Here is a 19,688-nt window from a genome sequence, read left to right on the forward strand (position 1 = left end):
GTACCATAGACAAGATATCAAGGAGCTGGAGATGATACGCCACTATGCCAAAACCTTGTAGGGACCCACATATTAGGGAGCTAGCTTGCCATGGATACCAAACTGATGCACCCTTCTCATAGGAGACACATTGAGATACACATAATCTCCAACTTCAAACTACAAAAGTCTTCTTCGCTTGTCCGCATAAGACTTATGTCGGCTCTGAGCTGCCTTCAAGTGACTCCGAATAATGGTGACTTGTTCTCAAGCCTCTTTGATGAATTCTAGACCAAAGTACCCATGGTCTCTCACTTCAACCCAGTTAAGTGGTGTCCTACACTTCTTGCCATATAGAGCTTCAAATGGTGCCATGCGAATGCTCTCTTGGTAGCTATTATTGTAAGAAAATTCAGCTAACTTTAGGCTTACATCCCACTTCTCAGGAAAAGAAATGGCACAAGCTCTCAACATATCCTCGAGCACCTGATTCACCCTTTCTGTTTGACCATCAGTCTGTGGATGATATGCAGAGCTTCAGAGGAGACGAGTACTAAGGCATCTCTGTAGTTGCTCCTAGAAACAGGAGACAAAAACTGACCCTCTATCAGTCATGATAGTAAGGGGACTCCATGTAGGGTCACAATCCGATCAAAATATATCTCCGCATACTTCTTGGCTGTATATTTGGTGCCCATTGGAATAAAATGAGCCGACTTAGTGAGACAGTCCATAATGACCCAAATAGAATCATAGCCCTTGTATGTGCAAGGCAAACCCACCACAAAGTCCATGGAGATATCTTCCCACTTCCAAATAGGGATGGGCAAGGGCTGCAAATATCCTAGAGTATGCATTTGGTCTGCTTTAACTCTACCACAAGTGTCGCACTCCACGATGTGCCGAGTGATGTCCTGCTTTAGGTTGGACCACCAATACAAGTGGCGTAGATCATGATACATCTTGTTACTGCCAGGATGAATAGACAGCTTCGAATGATGAGCTTCACTCAGAATCTTCCTTCTTAGCTCCTCATTGGATGGAACCACTAGTCTACCCTTGTATCTCACTACTCTATGCTCATCAACACTAAAGTGAGGGCCACGCCCTTCGGCAATCAATTTCCTGATGTGGGGAATTTCCTTAGGGTCTTGCCTTTGCTCTAGAGTAATCTACTCAAGCAACTCTGAGATCAAGGCAATGTGAGTCAGCACTTCTGCATGGTTGAGAGACAAAGTTGTTTCCTCAACCTGGTGTGACTTTTGGCTCAAAGCATCAGCCACTACATTGGCCTTTCCTGGGTGATAATGGACTTCCAAGTTATAATCCTTTATCAATTCTAACCATCTCCTTTGCCTCATATTCAGCTCAGACTAAGCAAAAATATACTTGAGGCTCTTGTGATCTGTAAAGATATACACTTTGTTGCCCAACAGATAGTGCTTCCAAATCTTTAGAGCGTGGACCACAGTAGCCAGCTCTAAGTCATGAGTGGGGTAATTCACTTCGTGCTTTTTCAGTTGGCATGAAGCATAAGCTATCACATGCCCATCTTGCATAAGCACACACCCCAACCCCATCTTTGAGACATCATAATATACATCAAAGGGTTGGTCAATATCTGGCTGGGCCAACACCAGAGTAGTGGTTAGAAATGTCTTTAGAGCTTGGAAGTCTTCTTCATAGGTTGGGCCCTAATCAAACTTAGGTTCTTTTTGGAGCAGCTTGGTCATTGGCTGGGCTATCTTGGAGAAATCCGAGATGAAACGTTGATAATACCCAGCTATACCAAGAAACCGATGAATCTAGTGCATAGACTTGGGAGACTTCCAATTCAACACATCTTGCACCTTACTGGGATCTACTAAAATACCGTCAGGTGTCAGCACATGCCCCAAAAGCTGCACTCGATCTAACCAGAATTCACACTTGCTGAATTTAGCATACAGCTTGTGTTCCCTTAGTCGAGCTAGTACTATCCGAAGGTGTTGGGCATGCTCTTCATCATTCTTGGAATATATCAGGATATCATCAATGAATACTACCACAAACTTATCTAGCTCCAGCATAAAAACTGAATTCATCAGGTACATGAAGAGTGCGGGAGCGTTGGTGAGACCAAAAGACATCACTAGGTACTCATACAACCCATACCAAGTAGAAAAGTTGTCTTTGGTATATCATATGGTTTGACCTTGATCTGATGATAGCCTAAATGGAGGTCAATCTTCGAGAACACCTTGGCACCAGCTAGCTGATCGAACAAAGTATCTATGTGGGGCAAAGGATACTTATTCTTAATTGTTACCGCATTAAGAGGGCGGTAATCCACACACATCTGTAGAGTACCATACTTCTTCACAAAAATGGCTAGGCAACCTCATGATAAAGAACTAGGATGGATGAAACCTTTTTCCATCAACTCTTCCAGTTGTTTCTTCATCTCAGCCAAATCCCTTGGAGCCATGCAGTACGGGCGTCTGGAGATAGGAGCGGTACTAGGCTCTAGCTCAATAGAGAATTCCACCTCTCTATCTGGTGGCAACCCCGGTAGATCTTCAGGAAATACATCCGGGAACTCACATACTATCGGAATAGAGGTAACATTTGGAGAGGCTTCAGCATGAGCAGCAATAGGTAAGACTGGATCTAAGGGTACAAGAAGAGACATCCTATCATCAGAAGAAGGAAGCTGTAACTCGACACTTCTCCGCTTCAAATCCAAGACTACCCCATACACCCTCAACCAGCTCATTCCTAGGATTGCATCAATACCTTGCCCAGGCAGTACCATGAATTGTAGGCTATAAGTGTGGGTGGCTAATATCAAGCTTACTATGCCCGTCTGAGTATTGATGCACATCTGCGAACCCACAATATAGATTCTATAGGCATATGGTATAGCCATAAGTGATATATTATGCTGATCTACAAATCACATGCTCATAAATAAATGTGATGCACCAGAATCGAACAACACATAAGCTGGATGGGAATCGATGGTAAAAATACCAGCCATCACCGGTTCCTGCTGCAATATCTACTCAACATCCATGAAATTCAACTATCCGGATCTGCTGGATGGCACCTTCCTCTTGATCACGGTCCGCTTGACTAGCCTAGAGTTCATCGATGGTTGAGCAGATTGAGCTGGCTGGTTCTAGAGACACTCTCGGGCATAGTGGCCATCTTTGACACATTTGAAACAAGCGCCAGGCTTGTTCTCAAATCCTTGGCGAGGTGGGACCTGCTGTCCCTAAGGTTACTAGGCCTGCACCTACTGAGTGGGGTGCATGGTACTGTGTGGAAGAAGTCTAAGAAGTATGTTGGGGCTGCCGAAATGAATGCCTGCCTGATGATTGATAGGGCACCCGTTAAATGACCTATACCTTCTGAGTTTGAGGGTGGCTAGAAGACCCCGTAGCCACCCACTTTCTCTTCCACTCTGCCTGGGAATCCTACTGCAAGCCCTTCACGGCGATGGCAACATTCATCATTGCCTCGAAGGTCGGATAGTTCCCGGTGTACAACTTCTCCTGAAGGATGTAAGAGAGACCACGATAGAAGCAGTCTTTCTTCTTCTTGTCAGTGTCCACATGAATGCCAGCATACTGGGACAAGTGATTGAACTTATTGACATAGTCCATCACTATCATACTCCCTTGTTGCAGTTCTAGGAACTCAGTCAGCTTGCGGTTGAGAACACCAGCAGGAATATAGAACTCTGAATGCCACGGTGAACTCCTGCTAGGTTGCTAGATGATCTGGCTGCTGCATGGCATGGAAGGTATCCCACCATGCACTCATGGACCCAATAGCTATTGCGCTGCAAAGTGCACTTTCTGCTCATCGGCCACTTGGAGCAACGAAAACTTCTGCTCCAGAATGCGAAGCCAGTGCTTCGCATCTAGGGGCTCAGCTGTCGGTGTGAAAGTGGATAGGTGGGTCTTGAGGAAATCCTGGTAAGAGGAGGGTCCCTCAGGATGGTGGGCACCACCCCTGTTCCCACCATTGCCCCCGTGGCCTCCACGGGTGAAGCCAGCAATAGCTTGTGCCATTAGCTCCATGGCACGGGTTAACTCGCAGCTAGCAACCATCAGTTCTACCATCATCCTAGCGTGAGTCATTGGCGGCGGTGGTGGCAGCGGTAGAAAAAGGATGAGGAGCCAGAAGTGGAGCCTCCTAGCTCCCCCCGCTGTCCTGCTCATTGGCCCAGCCACTCTCGCCTTGGCCCTCGCCAAGACCGTGGGCCACCCCAGCACTGGTGCTCCTACGTCCGGACCTTAGATTCATCTGTAAGAGATAGGAACCATTCATTTAGAACAACCTTCCTAATCAGAAGCAAGGGATTTGAGAAATGACAACACATTTATTAAAGCATTCTTTTAGTTAATCCTATCACTTTACTAATCCAAGTATACGTGTAGAGGGATTTTAGTTTAAGCAAGATGCTATTATCATGATGCATGTATCATCCTATACATTCACTCAAGCCGGACTATAGCGGCATTCATAAATTTTTTGGCACATCGCACACTTACTTTCCGTATGCTACGCGATTTCTTACGCAACGTAAGTCAGTGTACCTACAGAAAACTGATTAGATAAAACTAATGCCGCTATCCTAGATAGACCATATTGTTAGGGCTTATACTTATTTACATAATTAAATGCAGCCTACTTTTCACAAAACTTTTGTTGGTCAAATTTTTAAGTTTTGGAAAAGAGTGATGAACTCGTAACCCATTATTGGCTCTGGTACCAACTGTGGCAGAACCGCCTGAAATAACACGCTTACGGAGGTGCTCGTCTTCCACCAGACACTAAGCACCCCGAAAGCAAGCTACAACGGGCGGTATCCGTCGGGCACACCCTAAGGGAGAACCCGAAAGATCCACATTTTTCCAAAGGATCCAATAATGAGAACGAGTTACAATACTTGTCCATTTCATACACCAGAAGTTCTTAAAAATTCATTATTACATTATCAAATGTCAGAGAACGTAATAATAAATAATATAATTTAAAAATAAACATCTAACAATAAGGAACGAGGATCCGTCTGTGCCCACCAGAAGAATCCTCCACACAAAGATACTTCTCATGCATTACCGGCAACAGGGGTAAATAAACCCTGAGTATATAATGTACTCGCAAGACTTATCCGACTAGTGGGAATAATTTCTCGACTCCAAGGAATATGATAAACTTTATGGTTTGCTGGTTTCCCTTTTTGCCAAAAGCAAAACTATTAGTGAGTCCTTACTTATGATATTATTAACAACCGTATTAATTTATTATCTATCCATTCTAAGTAAGCACCTGTTCTACTTTCAAGCAAGAGTTCAGCAATCAGTTCCATTTCATCGTCTTCCATCTTTTAGTTCTTACTACAGTGCTAGACCCAAAAACAAATTGTACCGGATTGCCTGGCGATTCACGAATCAATGCCCTCAGCTGGGTACCCCAAAAACACACACCCCGCTTGTACCTCCGAAACAAGCAGGACTAACCCATCACCTGCCTATCCTGGGTGTCTAGGTCCCCGTCCAAACTTGGATTCTAAGCCCCCACTCTTGAGTCCCGGACTTAGTGCGGTGCAAGGACCTCCACTATCCCCGCCTCTAATCAGTTGGTCTGGAAAGAGCCAGATCTAAGACAAGAGAGCAACGAGTCTTCCCTACGCCCATATCCAAGTATGTGCTCAGGATAACAGATCTGTGACTTGCCTCAAGACTTATGCAATGACTGGTCCTTAATCGACACAGACAGGAAAAAAGTGTAACCGAGCTATGCCCTGTTGGCCACAGGACACACCCCCTTACACCCACCAATACCCAAACCATATCCCTGCCCGGTCACTATTTACCTTTTCATCATTTTATCATGAGTGATCATAATTATCACCTATTTATGAGTAACGACAGGTTACTCACGATACCGATATTCTGAGCGTAGCAGCTATTCGACCTATACTAGTAGGACTCATAGGTAATTATATTTATGCATGTAGTTTTCATAAAATGCCTGTACTTAAATGCACATCATATATATAGCTCAGTGATCAGTAAAAATATGGGTTATGCACCGAGGCTTGCCTTGGGCAGGCGACGGGTCAACAAAGTCAGCACAAAAAGGCTTCGGAGCTTGCTCCTGCACGATGATCTCCTCCTCGTACTCCTCAATCACTTTCTCATACTCCTGTTCGTCCATGGACAAGAACTCTACCAACTCGTGATCTACATGCATGAAATGATGGTGTAATGCTTAGTAATACGACAACAAAAACTCTTAAAATAAAAATACATCTATCTAACTACTAAGCTAGTGCTACCGACTAAGGTACTAAGTTATCTATTGTTACCAACAACAAGTATGAAGCATGACATACATTATCATAGCAACTATAGGTATTCTTACTCCTAATGTTGATTTACGCTATATATGATAAAAACAAGGATAATAGCTACTCTATTTATCAACCTACTCTAGGGCAACAAAATTTACAGCAAGTACAAAATAATCCAGTGAGCCTACTGTAAAATTTTCATAGCTATAGCCATCACCACATTACCACAAAAATTCCTACAAACATTAATCCACATAATACTAAGCTTTCTAGTTTGGATTTATGACCCCATCACTATCATAGCTAACTATAATCTAACTACACTAACAGATAGATGGCATTTTTGTGAACCAAACAAACTTGGTTTCACTATTTTTGGACATCTACAAGATTTATGATAATTTATCAAAGTTTAGCTAAAAATTATATGGAATAAACATTTGTAATTCACTAGAGAATTGAAAAATGAATTCACAGTGCGGCCCGTGAGCGATGGCTTGGCCCACCCCGGCGTCCCGCCTGTATGCATGCGCAGCAACCGGCGTGGCCCGCACAGCGGAGCCCACGCGTGGCTGGCTATTTTGCGAAAGAGCCCCCATTCTCTAGCCTATTCGTGAAACTCCCTCAAGCACTATTTCACCGAGTCACAGAGTTTGCATCTACCACCCTTCCCTTTCCCTTCTTTGCCACGTCCACATCCCTCAGCACCCATGCACGCACCAGCGTGGCGACGCTGGCACCGGGCGGCTACGCCGACCACACCAAACCCTCATAGCCCTATCTAAGGGGCCGATGCTCACCTCGACGTCAACACAAAGCGGTGGGAGGCAATACGATGAATGGGGATGTTGTCTTGAGCTCCCTCCATGGCGGTAGACTTCTCCCTTCGACGACGGGCGTGTTCCCGTGAGCCAAGGTACTAACATCGTGAACAAGCTCAAGGATGGGCAACAGAGACTCACCCCGAACCTATCGGTCGTGATGGCTTGACTGGAGACTGACCGAGCGAGCATGGCCATGCGCGCATGGCAAGCCTCATGATGGCGGCGATGGCACGACTACGACGGCAACGATGAGCAGGTAGTAGCAGGGTGAATTGGGGGTGCACACAGGATAGAGTGGAGTAGGGCAAAGGTTCGATGCCAATGAATTGGACGAAGGTGGACGGGGCTAGGGGAATTAGGCGGGCGCTGCCGTGGAGTCTTAAAGCGACCGACGGCGAAGGAATTTTGAATTGGAGCTCGACATCGGCTGGCAGCAACAGTGGATGGGTTCGGCATGTAGCTAGGTCTCTACTCCATCCTTAGGTGCACGCAATTTCACTGATTTGGTCGACGCTACGTGCTTGCCTCGGCGCGGCCCGGCGATAGTGGAACAGGGAAAGCAGGCGGAGTTCGGCTCAGCGCTATCGTGGCAGAATCGGTCGTCAACTCCAAGTACAAGAGCGCACGGGCGATAGGGAACAGCGAGGCCTGCACAAGGCGCAATGGCCACACTGCCATAACCTACAAGCCGATGGTGGAACGGTACTGCGCCGCAGTGGACGGCGTTGGCTAGGGAAAGCAATAGCACAGCGTTGACGCCGAAGTGATGGTAGAGCAGGCAGCACTCCCACGCGCGGCAAGGCAACGTGCGTCAGAGCCAAGCGTGACCACACGGCAGCGACACGGCACCGTCGGGCAAGCGTGGGGCTATGCGCTAGCATGTGCGTGCGTGGCGTCCCAGGGTAGCAATGACGACGTGGCCTGTAGCGCGGGACCAGTGGCATGACCGGCCACAGCGGTGCAGGCGACGATGGCCAGAGGCAGGCCCGGCAGCGGTGCGTGCGTGTTTGTGCGTGGCATCCTAGGGCAGCAGCGACGGCGTGGCTAGTAGGACGGGGCTAGTGGTAGGGATGGGCCAGTGTAGTGGCAGGCATGCGGGCGGTTGGCTAGGGCGTGGCAACGGCAGCCGTGATGGGTAGCAGGCGCGGTGACGCCGAGCTCCACCATGGTGACCGCGCCCAGACACAGCACCCGTGTCATGCATGCTTTTTAAAGCGTCCCAAAAACTAAAACCCGACGATTCAAAAGCAAAAACTAGTTGTTCTGCACTCAAGAGGGTACATAGGGCTACCAAACTAAGCCAAAACATTTTGTCACTACTTAACCTGATCGTTCTACAAAAATTGTCGAACATGGCTTCGTCGACCCATTTTTAGACTTACGAGAATTGACTAAGCTTCAAACGGTTTCGCGTCGAATTCCATTTCCAAACTACTTGATACACTAGCTAGCGAACCCCGTCCTCGACCGCACGAATTTCATCGTCGCCTATGAAGTTCGTGCTACAAACTTTACTAACGTTCCTCATATGCATTCTGTAGCATTTTTGTCCAATAAAAAATCATTTAGAACCCTAAGTAATACAACGCTACGTGAAATGTAACATGCGTTTCGTGTTTCAAATGAACGTTTCAAGTTCCGTATAATGCTTTACACTCTATAACTCATATGTTTATACACAATTACACATAAATATGATGCTCATGCAGTGTTTTAGCAAAAACTGAACAGTGTAACACCGAGAATGTTACAGATAGGTCCCAAGTCTCTGATGGAAAGGTCGAAAGGATGCCAAAAGCTCGATTGCTACTCAGTAGTGTGTTATGTGATGCGTTGTGTGATGGATTGATCCATCTCCTTAGTGGGGTGCCCTGCCCTTCCTTTTATAGACCAAGGGGGAGTAGGGATTACAGATGGGAGAAAGAGAAAAAACTAAAGGCAGAGAAGGTCCTTCGAAGGTGCCGGGTCTTTCTTTTCTCTTGAGCCTGCCCTGCTGACATGGCAGACGATGCCAGGGATAGCACGTTCGCTGATCCTGATAGGGCCGTGCTCTGGTTTTGTTCAGCAAGTGGTTATGTCTCATCCTACTCCAGCGGACCATGCGGCATGCCAGGGTGCCGAGCCGTGACTCTACGGAGAGCAGACGGGGAAGTGACCATACATCCGTTACTGTAGATGATGTGAGTTTCCTCCTGAATTATAGTGGTTGTCGTATGCTTATGTCAGGAGCCATGTCCGAGGGCTGATGGCGACGCCCACAACACTGTAAGATAAAAGTCGGCGCCTACAACACTGTTCGGGCTCTGTCATGTCTGGATGGGCTTAAAGCGCCCGTCCCGTCATATCCTGATGGTACTTGTCCATAGGCGTGCCGGGTATAGTCCTCGGTACTGCGGTCGACTTGAGTGTCATGTCCTACCCTGTGCGGAGTAGGCTGCGGACATTGGGCGAGGCGGAGCCTGTCCCGAGACGTCGGGCGAGGCAGAGCTAGCCCTCAGACGTCGGGCGATGCGGAGCCAGCCCTTAGACGTCGGGCGAGGTGGAGCCCAACCCTCAGGGGTCGGACGAGGCGAGGCCAGTCCCTGGTCGTCGAGCGTGGCGAAGCCCGTCCCCGGTCATCGGGCGAGGCGGAGTCTGCCCCCAGACGTCGGGCGAGGCAGAGCCAACCCTCAGCCGTCGGGCGAGGCGGAGCCCGCCCCCAGACATCGGGCGAGGCAGAGCTCAGCCCTCGGGGGTTGGACGAAGCGGAGCCTAGCCCTCGAGGGTCGGACGAGGCGGAGCCAGCCCTCAGTCGTCAGGCGAGGCGGAGCCGGCCCCCAGACGTCGGGCGAGGCAGAGTCCAGCCCTCGGGGGTCGGGCGAGGCAGAGCCAACCCTGAGGGGCCGGACGAGGCGCGGCCAACCTTCGGTCGTATGGGCAAGAAGTGCAGTGTGTTCTTGTCTGTTTGGAAGCATCAATGTTTGATGGTTATTAGTTCCACCTCTTTAGGTACCCAGTATTCGGTCCCCGACAAGTTTAGAACGGGAAGTGCATTACCAAATAAATTCATAATCAAGACCTATTTCGTGGTAAAATTAACAAACTCATTAGATACTGTAGATGCCAGTTTGTTTTTCTATAAACTCATTGCAGTTTTAAAAATGTTTAATCTATGACAAAACAAGACCAATACGAGTATGTTGCAAAAGCGGAGTGCAACTAAGTAGCAACCGCTACAATCCTACAAACAAAATAGGAAGGAAAAAGCAATTTTCAAAACACAAAGTTTAACATCATTGACCGATTCTACGAATGAAACTCCATCCGTATATGAAGCAAAGATGTGCTTTGTTTCCGGTGTAGGAAAACAATAACCTCGGATAATTTTTATGATGGCTAGTTTGACTGTTTGATGGCTTTATGACTTTTCAGCGACCATTGTTGATCCGAAAGTTGTCACTTCTTTTTTTAACTGAACACAAGTGACGGCAGGACACAGTTTCGGTCAGTGTCATCGTGTCGGATGACAGCCACGGCTGCATACGTCGGCGACGAGGAGCATGTCATCATCACATTAATGAATGTGTTTGCAGCATTAGAGCAAGGCTAATAATACAGCTGACTTGCTGGCTGTAAGGTTCTTTGTAGCCTTCTCTTAGCCAACTCATACAGTAGTTAGGTCTTTATAGTTAATACATGGCCCACTTGTCTCTCTCACAGATTTTTTTGGTTCTTGTGTCCAAGCCGGCTGTAAGCTTACAGCCCACTTCTCCTCTCTCTCCTCCCCTCTCTCCTCCACCTCAGCATTTAGTCGACTTACAGCCAGCTATTATACTTGCTCTTACTGAATCTATGCCTTTGTTTAGTTCGCGAAAAATTTTCTCAAAAAGTGCTACGGTATCTATCACATCAAATCTTGCGATACGTATATGGAGTATTAAATGTAGACGAAAAAAAACTAATTATACAGTTTGGTTGGAAATATCAAGACGAACGTTTTGAGCCTAATTAGTCCATGATTGAACACTAATTACTAAATAAAAACAAAAGTGCTACGGTAGTTAAATTTCTAACTTTCCACCAACTAAACACGGGCTATATATCAATGGCCGAAAGGTAAAACTGAATAGAATAGAAATCCAGCCTTATGCGCTGCGTCATGTGCATTTGCTGTGCTCGATTACTCGGAGGAGCATTTGCTTTGCTTCGTCCTTATCCTCCTACCAAGACCAACCGTCGTACTCGTACGTCCGTCAGTGCCGTGCCGTCAGCGTTAGGTACCGTACGTCCGATGCGGATTCCACACAGTTGATGACCATTTCAACTTTCACCAGTTCATCACCACACCACTGTCAAAACTCAGACGCGACCTTGTTCATCCTGATAAAAACTAAAAAGCCCAGCAAGACCCCCCTGCACCAAAGAAATCTACCAAAATCCAAAACCACCAGGGTCCAGGGGTCCGGGGATCTAGCCGTCGTCAAACATCTTGAGGCGCTGCGGCCCTTTCCGTAGCCGACAATAATTGGAGCTTTCGATGCGAACAACCGCAGAGTGTAAAGGCAGGGTACCACCATAAGTACTATACTTAACCAACGCGCAGTGCAGCTGTGCAGCTATTTCCCCAACTAACACATTACGCACCTCATCGTCATCACGAACTGCACAACCACCGTCCGTTTCCACGGCGAGAGAGTCGGCATGTTCGCTGGTTAGTTTTGTTCGGCTGATGGTGGTTTATTGAGAGAAAAAAAAATGATTGGCTAACTGCCATGTCTAAAACCAACAAGCTTAGCATCCTGACGCCCGGGCCCCGCACCACGGGCCCGGAACACCACCTGGGCGGCTTGGGCCCCAGGCCCAACTAGAGCTGGGGGCGGGGGCCTCGGTACGGACCGGGCGGAGGCCTGGCAGGAACCCTGGACCCGGCAGAGGTTAGGACGCACGCTCTCGCTCCGAGGAGAATTTAAGAACCGAGGTAGTGGGAGAGGAGTCGAGGACCAGAGGAGACCGGACAGACAGGGGGAAGTCGAGGAGACACACAGAGAGAGAAGGCCAAGAGGCCTCCTCTCCCCATTCTCCAATCCCTGCCCTAGCCGGCCGAACCAGCCGCGACGAAGGAGGCGTCCCGCCGTCTGCCTCGCGCCCGCCCGTCGACCGACCTTCTGCTGCAGCTTCTAAGTGAGTGTCGGAATTTTCTGTACTGGATTGATTCGTATGATCCGGTGTTTTACTGGACCTCTCGCGGCCACCTTTGGAGATTCTTTGCGCGTTTCTGTTTTCGATGCGGAATTGGGGATTTGGGGACTGTGATCGCTCTAAAGCTGTGTGGCGCGTTGCAAAAAATTGGGCCGACGAAAGAACGGACCTGAGCTTCGCTTCTTGCTGTTGCTGTAGGTTTCGCTTCTGCGAACTTGTTACGAATTTCCCCCCTGCTCTCGTCGATCTAGTTTTCTCAGCTGTTTGTTTAGTTCGAGTAGCTCTACCGTAGTTTTATGCGCGCTGTACTGGTGGATATGTTACTTTCCACGTTTGCAACTAAAAAGCACGTTTAATTTAGTCTCACGATAGATTGACTACTAAAAATAGTGCTCCTCTCAAAACCGTGTGTCTTTCAGTCTTCTGTAGTCAAATCCGGTCGGGGATCGGCTTGTTTCAAGCCTTCTTGTCCGCGAATCTCGATTCGCTTCTACTACGTTTTGCTGCTTTGGATAATTTGTTCATCTTTGGTACCTACCTTGAACAACAATTTGCCGTCTTTTTTTTTAGTTACAAACGAGTAGAAAGTCGGAAAGGGTCATGGCCCTACCAAAGGGCACGATGAAAAGAAACTTGCAATGCCATATTTTCTATTAAAAAGAAGTGCAGCTCCTCTGTTTTTGAAAAAAATTTGTCAGAAAATTAGTAATAGATCTGTTTTTTTCCACATAACTTGTTCTGCTTCGGCAACAGATAAGTTTCACATGAACAGACGGACGCCATTTTTGGGAATTGGTGTCCATCTTCTTTTAGGTAAAAGCAAAGTACTTGAGGTGTCCAGTTTTGTGTTTATATGTGTGTCTCTGATTGTACCCTTCAGCTGTTCTGTCAAAGAGCAATCCTGTCCATAAGTCATGTCACTGTTTGCATAAATCAATCAGAGGAATAGTTTCCATGGCCTTGTTTACATCACCTCCAAATTCCAAGTTTTTTCACTCTCTCTCCATCACATCAATTTTTGGACGCATGCATGGAGCATTAAATGTAGGTAAAAAAAATAACTAATTGCACAGTTTGGTTGTAAATCATGAGACGAATCTTTTGAGCCTAGTTAGTCCATGATCGGACAAAGTTTGTCAAATACAAACGAAACGTGCTACAGTGTCCAGATTGCAAAAATTTGCAATCTAAACAAGGCCCATGTATACAAATACAAAGGTTCCATAGGCTCCTCTTGAGCCTTATATTCCTACGTTTCTACCATCCTAGGTTGCGTGGAATATTGCCCTAGGCACAGTATCTGGATATTGTTCTAGTTCTAGCCAAAAACAACTTGTAGGATCATGATCATGATTTACATGCTACCCCCTCTTCTACTGTAATCGATTGTAAATAACTGCTTGGCATACGATGTTCTATTATATAAATATATAATGTCCTTCATTTGTGCTATATGTTTATGTATTTTTATCATATTTTGATTTTGATTTTTTTACTAATGTAAATTATTGTGTAATCTTAGTGTAGTGTTAACTTTTTTTTTTCTGCCCAAAATGTCATGTATTCATGACTGGAGGTATTATTTTTTAGAATCATGCAACATGTTAATTATTGATTTGAGCATGGTCGATTCTATGTAAGATCTGGAACTTGACAACCTTTATATCTATAGTACACTTAAAATGAGGCTCAAATATAGTTTACATCTCTATAACTTAACTATCTCAATAATCCAAGATCCCCTGACCCAGCAGATCCCCAGTCCAACCACATGGTTCACTTTGTTTCACTAGAAGGTGGCTAGGGCTAAGCCAAAGAAGACATGTGCCAATGGCCTTAAAACTACCACTAGTTCAACCCAAGAGGTCTTACATTGTTGGCTACATCCTATGCCCACATGACGCCTTAAGCCAGAATATGATTAGTTACTCTAAGTTATCCATGAGTTCTCATTGGTGCATTGTTTCAGTTTCACACAATCCGACAAATGCAGTTGGTTCTCATTGGCGCATTGTTTCAGTTTCACACAATCTGACAAATACCATTAGTTCTCATTAGCGCATTGTTTCAGTTTCGCACAATCCGACAAATACCATTACTTCTCATTGGCGCATTGTTTCAGTTTCACACAATCCGACAAATACCATTAGGACGACCTTGAAAGTTTGAAACCACTAACCGTCATGCTATTTTGCGACAAAAGAGTTAGTAGGACCCACCTATCCTTGGCGCATACATATTAAAAGACTTTATTTATTTCAGAATGTCTAAAAGGTGCAAAATGAGAAGGTGATTGCATAGCATTCACTGCTTGATGTATTACTAGCACGTCACCCTTATCTAACATCCGTATCCTTCCTGTCGGTATATATCTGCCCATTCACTACATGACACTTGTGCAAATAAAAAAACACATGATACTTGTGGAGATTGAAAAGATAAGCTCTCCAGTGGAACGACAAGGTGATTGCATAGCATTCACTGCTTGCTGTATTAGTAGCACGTCATCCTTATCCAATAGCCATATCCTTCTTGACGTAATGGAAGATATCTGGCCAACTGAACAAGTCAACGATCCTAAATGCATTTTCTAGTACCCGAGAGTCAGATATTTCTACCAATTTGTATTTTTTCCAAATACGAGCATGTGTTCATATATGATCATGCTTTTGAATTGAGATGTAGGAATATGGGGTTTGTCGCTATCTGACTGCATTTTATCCCTCTGCATCCATTGTCTTTATCTGGTGGAGATATTTAAATGATGGTTCTTTGGACGGTGAGACAAAAGCTGGTCTGCTGGGGCTATCCAAGAATGAAAATCAATTTTAATACAATTGCAAGAGGTCAAGTTCATGTACACAAAAGAATATTGTTCGTGCAGACAAAACGGAAATAACCTTGTTTTACTTCTTTAAATTACATAGAAGTTCAGGACTGTTTCTAATTTTCCTAATTAAATTTGAACCGATCGATTAATATGTTTCTTCTTTTGCAGTTCTGGAAAGATCTTAGATTTTTGGGCAAGAGCCAGTGGACATGGAACCATCCTCTCAGCCTCAGCCTGCAATGGGTGTTGCTGCTGCTGGATCGCAAGTGTATCCTGCCTCTGCCTATCCGCCTGCAGCAACAGTAGCTGCTCCTGCAGTTGCATCTGTTGGTTTACAGTCAGCGCAACCATTCCCAGCCAACCCTGCTCATATGAGTGCTCAGCACCAGATTGTCTACCAACAAGCTCAACAATTCCATCAACAGCTCCAGCAGCAGCAACAGCAGCAGCTTCAGCAGTTCTGGGCTGAACGCATGGCTGAAATTGAGGCGACCACTGATTTCAAGAACCACAACTTGCCACTTGCGAGGATAAAGAAGATCATGAAGGCTGATGAGGACGTTCGCATGATCTCGGCTGAAGCTCCTGTGGTCTTTGCAAAAGCTTGTGAGATATTCATACTGGAGTTGACACTGAGGTCGTGGATGCACACTGAGGAGAACAAGCGCCGCACCTTGCAGAAGAATGACATTGCAGCAGCCATCACTAGGACTGACATTTATGACTTCTTGGTCGACATTGTTCCCAGGGATGAGATGAAGGAGGACGGGGTTGGGCTTCCTAGGGCTGGGTTGCCACCCATGGGAGCCCCAGCTGATGCATATCCATACTACTACATGCAACAGCAGCAGGTGCCTGGTCCTGGAATGGTTTATGGTGCCCAGCAAAGCCACCCAGTGACGTATTTGTGGCAGGAGCCTCAGGAACAGCAGGGGCAAGCTCCTGAAGAGCAGCAGTCTCTGCATGGAAGTGGCTGAGAATGTTGCTCAGAAGCTATCACCTGATTCAGAGTTCTCATTTTAGGTTGTCCAAACTGCAGGTTTTCGTTAGCTAATATCGTTGGGTATCAAACTGAAACAGGTGATTCTAAGTAGGGTGTAGCATCATGGTAGTTTCATTTCTGCTGTGATGTTAGTTGAAAGGATAATGATTAGTGGCTAGTGGATTAAAGTTACCATACCGTTTCCATCTGTTCTAAAAGTTTGCCTCCATGAGGCCTCTGATATGAAATGGTGGGTGTTAATGCTTCTATGCTCTGCATGTGTTGTGCGGTTCATGCTCTTTTTTTTTTCCCGTTGCTCTTGATTGGTAGCATGTAAGGTGCTATTAATTCATGGATGAAAAATTCGTTTCACACTTTGGTACCGTTTAGATGGCAAATTTTTTGGCGAAATGCCACTGTAGCACTTTCGTTGTTATTTGGCAATTAGTGTCCAATCATAGTCTAATTAAGCTTAAATTTTTTATTTATATTTAATGCTTCATGCATGCGTCTAAAGATTCGATGTGACGGGGAATCTTGAAAAATTTGGCATTTTAGAGTGGAATTAAACATGGCCTTTGTGTCTAGTTGAATTCTGAGATCCAGTAGAGTTGGGCCATTGTCGTTCACTCCCAAGACCAAATCAGTCATTTCCACTGAATTTTTATGAATACAACAGGTAACTACTCTCATGGCATAATGTGTCATGTCGTCGCCCAAATTTGACCGTACTCGGCAATGCTTGCAATTAAGGATTGTAACTTGCTGCTGAGGTTTTCTACTTCTGTTTGCGCGTACACGGCACTATAGCAATCAGTGCGCGAGTTCAAAATTTCCGCTGTGCGCTGATCAGACAAAGGGGCTTTAGATGTTGCAGAAACCTCAGGGGCCTAGGAATCTTCTAGGAAGGTGCTTGCGGAGGAAGGTGCTTGTCTGGGTGGAAAGCACCTCCCTTTTCTAAGTAGGGACCACCGCGTACTTTTGACTTCGCTATTCAATCTTTTGACTAGCTTAACAGATGGGTTATTTGTGTTCGTACCTTTTTTCATGTTTTAGATCTATATACATAAAAAAAGTCTAATAAAAATGCCTTATAAATAAACCACGCCATTTTAGGAATGGGAAAAGTGTTTTGTCCTGGATTTGTTGATCGGCAACTCACATTTTCGATCGAACAGTCTCAGGTGGGTTGAGTAACTTCCAGGCATTGTCCTCTCCATTTCCGCACCTCCAAGCACGGCTCTTTGGCTTATATAAGCGCCAAGGGAAGGGAATCTGAGTTTCTGAGAACGACCTTCTCCATTTCCGCACCTACAAGCACGACTGCACGACTCGTCGTTCTGCTGGGCAGGGTTTTGAGGCTCAGGCGGCGAAACGCAATGGGGCGTGGGAAGGTGGAGATGAAGAGGATCGAGAACAAGGTGAGCCGGCAGGTGACCTTCTCCAAGCGGCGCAAGGGACTGCTCAAGAAAGCCGAGGAGCTCGCCGTGCTCTGCGACGTGGACGTCGGCGTTATCGTCTTCTCCGAACGCGGCAAGCTGTTCGACTACTCCTCGCCGGCCAGGTCTGGGTGACTAAATTGCTGTGGACCTATCTTTGCACTTTATTTCTTGCCTGATTTCACTGCCATATCATTTTTTTTGGTTGTGTTCATCGCATTGGGATTGCTTGGATTAATTGTCGCTCGGATTGCTTGGATCATTTGTCGGTGATCTGAAAACCTTATACGGCACAACCGATACTTTTTCGCTTGGATTAAGGTTTTCAGATGACCTACACGCCGATTAGTTCTTTGAAGTTTACATATGATCTCGATTAGCAAAAAGTATAGGATGATCCCAGAATCTTGTAAATCCCTAACACTAACACACTCCACTCTTACCATTTGCAAAGCTTGGTTGATCTGATTCACCGGTACGAAGCGGTCACCAACACGCAACTCTTCCATCAGGAGGCACACTGCACTGACCATCAGGTACGCAGACCCAGTGCAGCTTCCGTCTGTTTATGTGCCATCTCTGTTCGACTGTTCCTGATCGATTTTCCCTCCATTGCAGCAGCAGATGGCCGCGGAGATCAGCAAGCTGCAGCATGAGTACCAACAGCTTGAGGCCCGCTTGAAGACGTACACGGGAGAAGACCTGTCGTCTCTGACTTCAGTGGTCGAACTCGGCGAGCTCGAACAGCAGCTCGAGTCGGCCGTCGGTAGAGTCCGTGCAAGAAAGGTATCTACTGTTCAGTGATCCTGATTATTGATACACACTGCTTCTGCGTGTTAAGTTTTAATCGCGTGCCTTGTTTTTTTTTTCTGGCAGGATGAGCTGTTCATCAACCTGACCGACGAGCTTCAGCTCAAGGTAACTATAAAAACTGTGAACGATCGCTAGTCGACCTGCTGGTAGCAGTGAAGTGACTGCCGCTGTGACGCAGATCGATGAGAACGGGCGCCAAGACGGCACAGCCGCCGCAGGCGTGGAGGCGGAGGAGACAACGACGATGGCGGAGCCGCCGCTGCCACAGTCGCCGTCATTCGCGTACCTCCTGGCTGTGGAGGAGAAGTCGGCGGCGAGCACAATGCTGCGTATGTGGCCGCAGACGGACGAGGACGCCGACGCCGACGGTGGGAGTTCCAGTCGACGCGGTCTTCAGCTGTGGTAACAAACCGCGTACGCGTACGTCCGAAGCTAGCTAGCTGATCATTACTGCTAGTCATGGTTCATCTTTTTCTTTTTACCCTTACTGCTGACAAATTCAGGCCTAGTTTACTTTGAGATGCAAAGTTTTGAGTTGTCACATTAGATGTTAAATGAGGTATTGCATGGGGTATTTGGATAATAATAAAAAAAATAAATTACAAAATCCCTCGGCGGCGATTTCTTCTTCGCAGATCCAAGCCAGGAGACTGGTTTGCCCGGCCAAGGACGTACGTGTCGATCAGCTGGGTGGACATCAGGACATGACATAACAGATTTACTTAATTTGCTAAAGTAGCTAGCCTAAAACAAACAGTTTTTTTAAAGAAAGGAAATATCATGCTTAGGACGTGTTTAGATGCAAATTTTTTTTGGGGGTTTGACTACTGTAGCACTTTCGGTTGTATTTGGCAATTAGTGTCTGTGCAATTAGTTTTTTTTTTCGTCTACATTTAGTACTCCATGCATGTGCCGCAAGATTCGATGTGATGGGTACTGCGTAAAATTTTTTGGGAACTAAACAGGCCCTTAAGTAGTACTAATAGGTCATCTAATTAATGCTCAAGTGGCCATACTTTTTTATGTCTTGGTCACATCTAGTGGCATTTGGGATTTTGGACTGTCATCACCGGTTGCCTTCGAGTTGTTTATGTGACGAAGGATAAATAAAGACCTTAACATAGCCAGGATAAATATAAGTTTCAGTACCTTCACTAATGTTTTTCTTTTGATAAAGTACCTTTACTAATGTTGACCTATTGTTCCTAGTTTTGTGGTCATGAGTTATGAGTTACTATGACTTTGAAATTTGCAGCATGTTGCTGATTGATTTCTAGACTGATAGGTCTGGCTG

At 46.1% G+C, this 19,688-nt stretch overlaps 2 protein-coding genes across 2 annotated transcripts; both read left to right on the forward strand.

Annotated features, from left to right (window-relative positions):
• The first annotated feature begins 12,126 nt into the window (after positions 1-12,126).
• LOC136520351 (nuclear transcription factor Y subunit C-4-like) lies at positions 12,127-16,409 on the forward strand. The gene is made up of 2 exons (XM_066513820.1): positions 12,127-12,312; positions 15,329-16,409. The coding sequence occupies exon 2, from the start codon at positions 15,370-15,372 to the stop codon at positions 16,135-16,137; it is 768 nt and encodes a 255-aa protein (XP_066369917.1). The 5' UTR covers positions 12,127-12,312; positions 15,329-15,369; the 3' UTR covers positions 16,138-16,409.
• Positions 16,410-17,521: 1,112 nt separating this feature from the next.
• On the forward strand, positions 17,522-18,890 carry LOC136519407 (truncated transcription factor CAULIFLOWER A-like). Its single transcript, XM_066512814.1, has 5 exons — positions 17,522-17,706; positions 18,036-18,117; positions 18,200-18,367; positions 18,458-18,499; positions 18,573-18,890. Exons 1-5 carry the CDS (start codon positions 17,522-17,524, stop codon positions 18,798-18,800), a joined length of 705 nt encoding a protein of 234 aa, XP_066368911.1. The 3' UTR covers positions 18,801-18,890.
• Positions 18,891-19,688: the final 798 nt, after the last annotated feature.

This window comes from Miscanthus floridulus, chromosome 18, assembly GCF_019320115.1.
Source record: "Miscanthus floridulus cultivar M001 chromosome 18, ASM1932011v1, whole genome shotgun sequence".
Lineage (NCBI taxonomy): Eukaryota > Viridiplantae > Streptophyta > Magnoliopsida > Poales > Poaceae > Miscanthus > Miscanthus floridulus.

Excerpts from the sequence above, each read along its gene's own strand:
- LOC136519407 (XM_066512814.1), top strand. The coding sequence starts at position 17,522 with ATGGGGCGTGGGAAGGTGGAGATGAAGAGGATCGAGAACAAGGTGAGC. Across the intron at positions 17,707-18,035 it reads GACTACTCCTCGCCGGCCAG|CTTGGTTGATCTGATTCACC; the intron begins GTCTGGGTGACT and ends CCATTTGCAAAG. Across the intron at positions 18,500-18,572 it reads CCGACGAGCTTCAGCTCAAG|ATCGATGAGAACGGGCGCCA; the intron begins GTAACTATAAAA and ends GCTGTGACGCAG.
- LOC136520351 (XM_066513820.1), top strand. The coding sequence starts at position 15,370 with ATGGAACCATCCTCTCAGCCTCAGCCTGCAATGGGTGTTGCTGCTGCT.